The sequence below is a fragment of the Amphiura filiformis genome, chromosome 4 (genome assembly GCF_039555335.1).
Source record: "Amphiura filiformis chromosome 4, Afil_fr2py, whole genome shotgun sequence".
NCBI classification, from domain to species: Eukaryota; Metazoa; Echinodermata; class Ophiuroidea; order Amphilepidida; family Amphiuridae; genus Amphiura; species Amphiura filiformis.
Genome location: NC_092631.1, coordinates 85,563,055 through 85,574,686, shown reverse-complemented (window position 1 = coordinate 85,574,686; position 11,632 = coordinate 85,563,055). Strand labels below are relative to the sequence as shown.

At 36.0% G+C, this 11,632-nt stretch overlaps 1 protein-coding gene across 1 annotated transcript; it reads left to right on the top strand.

The window, feature by feature from the left end:
- The first annotated feature begins 293 nt into the window (after positions 1-293).
- LOC140151581 (soluble calcium-activated nucleotidase 1-like) lies at positions 294-11,252 on the top strand. The gene is made up of 3 exons (XM_072173977.1): positions 294-1,344; positions 6,521-6,724; positions 9,973-11,252. Exons 1-3 carry the CDS (start codon positions 732-734, stop codon positions 10,341-10,343), a joined length of 1,188 nt encoding a protein of 395 aa, XP_072030078.1. The 5' UTR covers positions 294-731; the 3' UTR covers positions 10,344-11,252.
- The last annotated feature ends 380 nt before the right edge of the window (positions 11,253-11,632 follow it).

Here is an 11,632-nt window from a genome sequence, read left to right as displayed (position 1 = left end):
TTTCAAAGCAATAAAATGAGAATATCGATTAATTAGAGGTCAAAGGTTAATTGTAAATACATAAGTTTCTATTCCTTGTAAAAGTTTTCAAACATTTTCACATATTTTACATTTTATAGTTTATTTTTTTAAGTATATTTAATTTTATATATGTTTCTATTAAAATACTCATTACATTCGATACTTAAATACAGATTTCAGTCCAAAAAACTTAATTTATAAGAAATTACTAAAATAAAATCTAGTATTACGGCTTTGTTGATGTTTCGGCTTTTTCAATGGCGCTACCGGTGCGCCTAACCCATGAAACATGCATACGTGTACTGCATGTTTGCCCGTTCTGTAAGTGATGACTTTCTGCCTTAGTAATGCTAGTTTAGCGCTATGCCATGATCAGTCTAAAAAGTATGCCGTCGTAAAGTGATTTCAACAATAGGTGAACAGATCGAGTATAATATATAAGTGTTTAAGCTTAGGTATGATCCGCACAGTGCGTGAAAAATAGTTTTAAGCTTTCATCAACTTCAAGTTCTGAGTTCACAAGTTCATGAGCTTTCGTCGTTCGAGCTGTATGATCACCTCGACCTGAGCAGGAATTCAATTCAGTTCTTTATCTTGTGGTATGGTAAACACCATTGTACAAGTTGGCAGGAGCTCAAGTAAATAACAACCTCCATAATCGACACACAACTCAACCAAAGAAAAAAGTGCAATCTTCAACAACTCCAGAAATGAACGAATGGAAAACTAATGTCCGTACTCCCATCCACTACACATCCAATGGTGGTACGTCCGTCATGCGGTTCAGACCAAAAGTTGTCGCTTTTGTTGTGCTAATAGTTCTTGTACTCTTGATCATACTTTTGTTACCAAATCCAAAGCAAGCTTCTGGTGGTGAAAGTCGCGTGTTATTTGATCGGGGGAATGCAAACATTATTCGTGGTAGTTTTACCATGTCATCGTCTGCATACAATACAACTTATCCAATGTCTCCTGTCAAAAGAACTTCAACAGGTAGAAAATATAGAATAGGTATGATAACTGATTTAGATACAAATTCTAAACTTGAAGATCCAAGTCACACTTGGGTTGCATACATGAAGAAAGGGTACCTAACTATTTCATCATCCAATAACATTGTTACTGTTGACATTGACGATGAAGAAATTGCATTGCAGTCCCACTTAGCACAAGGGGATCGTGCAATGGAGCTATCAGAACTAGTATGCTTTAATGGTAAACTCTACACTGTTGATGATAGGACAGGTGTTGTGTATCAAGTTTTGGATGACAAGGTGCTACCCTGGGTGATTTTACCTGATGGCGATGGATCTTCAACAAAAGGTAGGAGCTCTCAAATTTTTTACTTACTTTTTACAAGAGCACAAGTAAGGTCTATTAATTTATTTAGAATTAGAAGAGCTTTCTTTAAAAAAATCTGTTGAAAGGATCCATTTTTTGAAGGGAAATTTGATGAGGAATCTAAATTCTAATGGATTCAATTTTTCTGTATGGGTTAGGGGTAAAATGTTTCAGTTCTAAATATGTTGAATTTGTAAAAAATTCTAACATACTTTGGGACACCCAGTATTTTGAGCTTACCAAACGGCTGTGATTTTTCTCTTCCAAAGTCAGTTGGCTGAGCTTCCCCTACCCTCTAACCAAATAAATGTTGTTTACTTTTTAGTTTATTGCAGCAAGTTAATTTAGTAATGCATTACATTTTAAAGTATCCATTTTTTTATCCAGAATTTTTTTATTCCACCCTAAGTAACTTCAAGGTCACCCTGTACAATGAGTCAAAACAATGTATATTGCTAAATGTCTTCAGCTTGTTGTGAGCCATTCCATGTCAATTCAACTAGGCCTCCACATTGACCCTATGCTCATGTGTTCCCAATATGCCAAAAGGAAGAAATCTGGAAATAGAAATATTTTGCCTGCTAGGGAACAAGCAACCATCAACATTGCCATTTTATGGACCTTTTTTCATTTTGTCACATAAACTAATGAAAGGAAGACCCCAATTATATCAATTATGTCCTCTTCACATTTAGGGGATAAAAGGAAAAAGAATATACATGTATCGTTTCTCCGCAGGGGGTAATTTAAGAAGCGTTTTATCACAATTAGTAATTTAAGGTACTTTCAAGGTGCTTTTTAAACCCTATTAAGGAAGTGCTTGATAAAGTTATTTTTTGTGGCAGTCTAAGCCCAGTGGGAGTAATCGAGAGTTATAAAGAAAAAAAAATCCTGAAGCGCTTCATTTAGGTGAACAGCGCCCTCAAAGTTGAGCTTTTCCATTTTTGGCCCCATTTTAAGGGGAAAATTGATGAGCCTGTGACACTCCATCTATTACTCTACTTTTTTATGGTTTTAGTAAAGCAGGCAGTCTATTTTCAAAATCTATAGTGCTCTGTTTGTATATTTTTGATTTAAATTGATTTTTAGGCTTCCAAAATCACTGAATAGCATGCAATTTCCCCATATCACAGAGAATATAGGGGTTTATTATGGGATTTCCATTGCCTGTAACTGTATTCAAACTGTTATCAAAGTTTTATATTGAAGGAAATGGTAATCTACCATGAGAGGTTTTGATTGACCAGTGTGAAAACAAGTGGTCACAAATTCTATAACATTTATGTTTTTCGTAGATTTTGGAGGCCTAAAAATCCATTTTTAAAATATAACAGAGCACTAGAGATTTTGAAAATAGACTGCCTGCTTAAATACTAAAACCATGAAAAAAAATGGAGTGCCACAGGCCCAAATTTCCCCTTAAAATAGGGCCAAAAGTGGGAAATCTCAATTTTGAGGGCGCTGTTCATCTAAATGAAGCGCTTCAGGATTTTTTTCTTTGTAACTCTTGAGTACTCCCACTGGGCTCTAACCTGCCACAAACAATAACTTTAACAAGCACTTCTTTAATAGGGTTAAAGCACTTTGACCAACTTAAATGTTATAAAATTACCCCTGCGGAGAAACAATATACCGTACATTTTTTTCCCTTTTATCCCGTAAATGTGAATTGATATAATTGGGGTCTTTCTTTCATTGATTTATGTGACAAAATGACCCCAAGTATTGAAGGGGGAAAAATATCCCTACATGTAAGAATGGAGATGTTGATGGTCGCTAGGTGGGGCCGTCCCTTAGCAACCAAAGTATTCAAAACAAAATTTCGGCCGGATTTCTTCATTTTGGCATGTTGGGAATACATGAGCATATCAGCCAATTCCAAGAGGGTCAATGTGGAACTTGCTGAAATCCTGTTGATTTGATATAAGTTCTAAACAAGAATTTCCCTGATCAAGTCAAATTAAAGTGGAATGTGAATTTTAAAATCAGACAATTTTATTTATCCTAACAGTTGTAATTAGCAATTGTGAAAATATATTCTTGCAACACTGTCAGCCTGATTTTGTGGTGGACCTCATTGGTGCCATTGGGCTTTTCATGCAAGCTTAAAACTAGGGCAAAGCTTGCAAACATAGCAGATATGACCTAACCTGTACCAGAAATTCAGACCGGGTGCCTTTTATGGACAGTTGGGTTCTGGTACCCAAGTTCCTGGGAATTTGATTTGGTCCACGTTTTTATTGTCAAATTTCCTTTGTATCTTTTTTTTGTCTTATTTTGACTTGTATGGCATCCATATTTTTGACACTTTCTTGTTTAGTAATTTATCTTTCACAATTTCCTCTTACTGACCAGTGTGTTTTTTCACACCTCGTCTGCTCTAGAGTGGAAATGGGTATGAGTGTAAATTGCATATATATTTTGTATCTTCCAAGTTCAAGAAAATGCCTTGATTAATTGGTGATAATTTTTAATAACGTACATTTCTAAATAATATGTCTACTGCTCAGTGCCAGAAGTGGTTAAGTCACTTTTGTAATAGCTGTCCTGTGAACATTTGGCAATTTACACACACGATATAAATTGTACTCATCTGCAACACATGGTACATGTAGTTTAATATTGCACTTGCACACTTCAGGCAGTGAGCAGTCAATATGTACATAGTACAAGTTTTGATTTAAGGCTAGTGGATATGGAAATTAGTTTCCAATCCCCCCCCTCCTGGGAGAGGAACTGGCATTTTTATGCCTCCACCGCGAGGCATACTGTTTTTGCAATGTCCGCGCTTCCGAGTTTCCGAGCTTCCGTCCGTCCGGATGCTGTATCTCGGGCATGGATGGGCGGATTGACTTCAGAATTTCAGGATAGGTGGGTCATGGTCCAAAACTCTGGATACTTTTTTTGGGTGGGGTTCAAGGTCATATACTGAGGTCAAAGGTCAATCTGAGGTCAAATTAGTAAAAATGGTCATATGGGCATATAACTTGGTGGGTACAGTCAACATTTAAAGCCAAATTTTTGGAAGGTCATTTTGGGGTCATCCGGGGTCACCCAGGGGTCATCTGAGGTCAAATTACTAAATTGTGTCGAACTGGAATGAAATTTAATGGGTATAGTCAACATTTAGAGCCAAATTTTTGGAAGGTCATTTTGGGGTCACCCAGGGGTCATCTGAGGTCAAATTAATAAATTGGTCGCATGGGCATGTAACTTGGTGGGTACAGTCAACATTTAGAGTCAACTTTTGGAAGGTCATTTCCAGGTCATCTGAGGTCACCTAGGGGTCATCTGAGTTCAAATCACTGAAATCAGTCATATGGGCATGAAACTTGGTAGGTACAGTCAACATTTAGAGCCAAATCTTTGGAAGGTCATTTTGGGGTCATTTGGGGTCATCTGAGGTCAAATTACTAAAAACTGTTGCATGGGCATGTAACTTAATGGGTATAGTCCACATTTAGAGCCAAATTTTTGGAGGGTTATTTTGGGTTCATTTGGGGTCCGAGGGTCACCTGAGGTCAAATTAATAAATTGGTCGCATGTGCATGTAACTTGGTGGGTTGTATCAACCGTTGTGCTAAATCACTCCCTTAGGTGGAGGCATCACGGTCGACGCTGTGCGTCGAAAACCGCGACATCCGAGAACCGCCGTCCATCTAGTTACAATTGAGTATAATGTTTTTAATCATTCTGATAAAAGATTTGTTGAAGAAACAATTCCACTGATTTCCAGAGTCGGATATATCAATCGATCAATCTATTTTATTTCAATCAATTTTATTTTATACAATAGGGTAGGATAGAAAGCTTTCTTTCCACATGACATGGAGGTCCTAGGGGTCGTGGAGATAAAATAAAGCATACAAAACCTATAAATTACAAACAAAAACAAGTAAATTATCATCTTAAAATGGATATAAACAAAAATTAAAAGCAAAGTAATAGATTTTTGAATACATTGTAGTTTCATCCAAATTGTTCTAAATGATTGAACCTAGCCTATTATGTTAATATGTAAACAGTCTGTCCTGGGATTTTAACATTAAATTTACACAAATGTGGAGAAAGTTGTAATGATTCTCTGGAATTGAAAATATGTGTGACAAGTTATTCAAAATCTTGTATCTTATCCATTCATCATGGGTTAAATGAAAATAGCAACAATAAATATTTTTATATCAGTATAATTATGAGGAAAGCAATAATTTTTTTGTGTGAAAAATGTTAATTTGAAGGTAACATTAGTAATGTTGTCCACTTTGTGAAATTTGGTTTACTGCTTCAAGAATCAGTAATTTTATGTAGTACTTGTGTTCAGTGTTTACTCAGAGGCCGTATGTCTCAATTTTGGCCCAGTGAAAATTATTTTTGTCTCACAAGAATTTGTAATGCTGTATTACAATTAGTGAATTTGGGGAATTACTGGGCCAAAATTGGGCCAATTTGGGAAGAAAATGTTTCATTTGGCGCACCCAATTTCCAGAGAGAGTATACACTGCTTGTGTTTGAGTTATACTCAGTAGCTGTTACTGAAAAAGTGAAATACAATGTGTACACCCATTATTTTATTTCATTTGCTGATCGTCCATTTTGTGCACATGCCACATGCCACGTAACTAACAAATAAACTGTGATTGATGAGAAGACCTTCATAAGTGCAGCACAAATAAAATTAATTTATTAATCATGTAAAATATATACATCAAGTGCACTGATCATGGCTCATCATTGTTGCCCCTAGTTTTTTGCCCGGGGCACTCCCATTGTGGCCTGTACACCATCCGTGATAATGAAAACGCGTAAAAGGGTAGTTTTTCGTGGTAGTAGGCACGATACGCTGCGGAACGCGTTTAGGGTGTCAAAAACATGAAATATTGGAAAAAGGGTAGCAAAACTGCAATTGCTAATACGCAGAAATGAAATTTAGGGTATGAAATTTGATGCAAGGAACAAAATCCCTGTTTAGGGTATCGTTTTAGCCAAGGGTTAAATCCTTGTTTAGGGTACTTTTCAAAAGTTGATTATCGCGGATGGTGTACAGGCCACAATGGGAGTGACCCCCCCTGCGGTTTTTTGGCTTATTCGAAACAATGTTTTAGGGTATTTTTGTTATTCTCAATCTCATGTAAGAATATCATATTTCTTGTTTGTACAGGTTTTAAGGGAGAATGGATGGCTGTGAAAGACCATTTGATGTACGTAGGTGGCCTGGGCAAGGAGTGGACAACAATTACAGGTGAACTGGTGAACTACTTCCCTCAATGGGTAAAGTTTGTTAGCCATAGTGGAGCTCTACAACATCTTGATTGGGTGGATAACTACAATGCCATGAGGAATACAGCAGGATTTCCATATCCAGGTACATTTTGTAGTTATAAATGGTCACGCGCCACGAGTTGGGACACCTAATTTGGAGGGGGAGTAACACTTTTCCACTTTCAGTGATGTTTATGATGTCACATTTTCCATAATACTTGTCATACAGTGATAAATTTGGTGTCATTTCAAAGTGTAATTAATACTCTTTCCATACCAACAAATAAAAAAGGTTAATATTATTTCAGTTTTAATTGTGATTAATTAATAAATAAATTGGTGATTGAGGGGGTGGCTAGGGAGCCGGTGGCTAGGGAGCCATTTTCACACATTTAAAAGTTAAATTTTAAAGAAACGGGAAGGCCCATGTGCCATGAAATCACTATTTATCGATTAACAGACCCCAAATGCATATATATAGACACCAAAATGAAATAAAAAGCTTTAAAATAACAAATTTAAACATCATTTTATTACAAATATATATTTTTTCAGACCCCCCCTTCCTGAAAATGGTATTTCGGGCAGCACCAGCTCATTTCTTGGCCGATTTTCATTAAAAAGGTGTCAAAATGCTCAGGAAAACAAGCTTCATCAAGTAAGGTGTTACTTAGCTGCAAGATGAAAGCCATTGTAATTTTCAAAATTTCCATGTGTTACCGAAAGGTGTCCCAACTCATGGCGCAAGACCAAATCTGATTTAGTCTGGTCTTTGCATTAAAATTTAAGATGGCAGCATGATTATATCCATATTGTTCTAAATGTTAAACTGTACATTTTCTATAATACAATGTAGTTTGTCCTTGGTTGAGGGATGTTAGCATACTTTAGACCAGGAAAATTATTTATGGCCAATTTAAATAAAATGTTTCATGCAGATGTCAGCTGTACTCAATTTTAATTTTTATACTCTTTACTGTCACAGTTTGCATTGCCTCTATACACTACCATATTCGGACAGCAGCTGCATTTGCATATTTCTGAAAGCTATTAATAATTATAAAATTTGATAGATTTTTCTCATAGACATGAATTTATCGGTCTTTCTAGTGTCGAATATCGTGCTTGAATTTGTCTCATACGATATTTGAAACTTCTAGCTTGACCGATAAATTTATGTATCGTACATGAATTCATCCAATTTTACATCAAACTTGACAGGATGATAGAGTACATGTATTATCATCTCTTGTGCTGTATAGTTTTGTGTTGGGTTATTGGCATATTTCCATATTTTACCTGAAAGTTCATTAATCCACTCTACATGCAATCACCACTGAACTTCTATCTTGGTAGGGGGATAGAGTACGTTATGATTTTCACATTTATTAGTATTATTAATTAATTAAAATTAATTTGTGTTTTCTTTGTTAATTACAAACCCTTGTTGTTGGGGCCACCTTCATTACGAACCACATACATGCAGTATTGCCAAGGGCTACATAAACCTATCATTTTTCAACACTGCCTTAAAAACTGCACAGAGTCCATCAATTACTGTACTGACGCGAGTATAGTCCCACCTTCGAGTATAGTCCCACCCCCAAATTTTCTATACAAATACTTTATATGATTTCAAAATGCATACAAATTCAATGCATTTTGAAATCATTAATAGAGTATGACATGAGTACAAATTTATTCAAAACACATAGGCCTACAATTTTTTTTTAATCAACCATGAATGATCCTAGCATTTAGCTCTAGGTCCAGGGACACTCCAAAACCGAAAAAATAAATAACTTTAAAAACAAAATAATTTTTTTTTAAAATTCAAGTATAGTCCCACCCTCCAATTTTGAAAAATGTTCACCCAAAAATGGGGTGGGACTATACTCGAGTCAGTACCAGGGCCTCAGATTCGATGAGAATCACTGAATCGATTCTCGTAATGATTCTTGTAACATATGTTGCAAGAATCAATTTCTTTCATTGAATCATGTCGTAAGTGAAGTGACTCGGATGGTTTTTGATTCTCGCAAACTGGCACGAAATCTAGGCCCTGAGTACGGTAATATAAATTGAGTGTCACTGTTTTTTTACACGTATACATGTAGTGAGATTCAAATGGGAAGTCTTAACCCTAACACCAGTAAAAACCACAAAATACCACGATGAAAAATTCATAACATGCATGCATCCCAGGGTCTCGATGGCGCAATCACCCGGTGTGATATGATCACGGAATTGCTGGCCGGGCAGCAATAACCCCGAGCAGCTACCGGTCCGCGTTCGTTCGCTTGGCATGCGAGGGGTCAAAGGTTCAATCCCGGGGTGCCAAGTCAAAATTCTTCTTCTTCTTGAAAAATTCGGATCTTCTCTGACTTCCGATACCAAAAAGCATGGGTCAGTGTTAGGGTTAGAAAAGATGTATTTTTCCAGATTAGAGTGTCCTTTAACCCTAACACCAGTAAAAACCACAAAATACCACGATGAAAAATTCATAACATGCATGCATCCCAGGGTCTGCGATGACGCAATCACCCGAAGTGTGATATGATCACGGAATTGCTGGCCGGGCAGCAATAACCCGAGCAGCTACCGGTCCGCGTTCGTTCGCTTGGCATGCGAGGGGTCAAAGGTTCGAATCCCGGGGGTGCCAAGTCAAAAATTCTTCTTCTTCTTGAAAAATTCGGATCTTCTCTGACTTCCGATACCAAAAAGCATGGGTCAGTGTTAGGGTTAGAGGGCTGTTTTATTGGACTTCCAAAGATTGACAGATGTATACATACACATTTTTTACACACCGCAACAAATTTAAATCCTAGATGATATCCATGCAGAAGAGTTGGACTTTTACTTTGCACATATTCTGCACATTGTAACACCATAATTATATGTACGGTACCTGAAGGTCACCTGAACAATAATAACATGAATTTGGTGCATGATGTACTAAAAGAATAAAGTGCATCATGTATAGATATTCTGTTTCTTGATGATAAAAATATGCAAAAAGAAAAAAAAACAGGCAGGAACTAATAAAAATGTTATTAATCAGTGTTCGATTTACCTGGTAGCAGAGCAAAATGCTATTTTGGTCATTAGACAAATTTCAGCTTGTATAGCAAGTGTTACAATGTAAACATATATATGCATAACATACCAACATCTTCACATAAATGATGTTTTCGCTGAAAATTGCTACATAAATCGAACCCTGTTATTAATGGTGTTATATTCTTTTCAATTATTTTTTCATTAAGTGTAAAAATGCCAGAATTACAAATTTCTTTCTTTTCCTGGTAATATAATTTAAAGTGTGTGTTATTGTTTGTTTGTTTTTCACAGGATATATGATTCATGAATCAGGAGTCTGGAGTGATGTCCATCAAAGCTGGTTCTTTCTTCCTCGCAGAGCTAGTACTGAAAGATATGACGAAACCGAAGATGAACACCGCGCCACCAACCTTATCCTCAAGTGTGACAGCTCGTTCAAAAACGTAGTTGTGTCTAAAATTGGTGTAGTAAATCCTATACGTGGATTTTCGTCTTTCAAGTTTGTTCCAGAGACTAATGATAATGTGATAGTAGCCTTGAAAACAGAAGAAGACAGGGGAAATATAGCAACATATTTCACAGTGTTTACACTAGATGGTATCATTTTAGTGCCAGATACAAAATTTGCTGATATAAAATATGAAGGAATAGAATTTATTTAATTATTATATATGTGATGCGATCAAGCAAAACCAGTCGGAACTCAGAAATATTGATTTTGAGATATAGCCAAACAGAGGAAATATTTCCTTTTGTTTCCTTTTGTTTTGGAAACTCTAAAATTGCTCATATCTTTGGAACTGGTTGTTCAATTTCAATGGGGTTTTCTGCAAAATCCAGCTTTGTAAATATTTTTTACTATCCTATAAAAAACTTAATATTTCCGAGTTGCTACTGATTTTGTTTGATCGCATCACATATTTTGATCAATTCTGAATCTTGGAATATGCTATGCTCAACCACAATGGGTGTAGGGTATCAGTTCAGTATGGGGATACATGAGTATGGGGATACATGGTACATGATGACATAAATATTTTATTTAAATATTTACACAGCTTAAGCTACTGTGGGCAAAAGAAAATAACATCATACATGTACAAGTGAAGGTAGAATCGGGTGTAATCCTCATCCCAGCAAACACAACATATCTTTTTAAATGCTCTAAAAACAAGTTATCAAACATTAAAGGGGCATTTTGCAATCTACATCCTCATCCCACACTTTCTCAATATTTGACATTTTTATACCACTGTAAACCTCTGGATGCATAATGTTTATGAACAAAAATTTCTTGCAAATAGAAATATATTGTCAAAAAGATATAGTTAAATTTGAATTCTCATATACCAGAACATAATTCAACACAGTGGTCTATGGAGCAGTGTAATACACATGTACATGTAATCATGCATAACTTGCAAATGCAAAATCAGAATTAACTGAAATTTTGGGAATAAGCTTTTTTCGTGGAAAAAAAAAAAAAAAATGTCATAAAAAGAGGATACTAGGATCATGAAATACTCCTTTAAAATACAGTCTAACCTCTATATCCGTACCTATATTATACAAATCTCCCGGGGCACTCAAGTTTGAAGTGACGGTATGTGCCTGTCAATAGGCCCCCTCTTTTGAAGTCGACTATACCCGATGACGCCCTTTTTTAAAAGTCATACCCGATGACCCCCTTTTTTTTAAAGTTATGCTACCCAATGACCCCCTTTTTTGGTTGCGGCTACCCAATGACCCCTTTTTTTTGGTTGCGGCTACCAAATGACCCCCTTGTTGCTAGATTTTCTAGAAGAGCATCATCAAAATGCAACAAAATAATGCCAAAACATTCAAATTTTGCTCAATTTTTTCAAAATTATGCCGAAACTTTCAAAATTTTGCTCCATTTTTTCAAAATTTTCTACCCGATGACCCATTTTTTGATATCTTATACTCAATG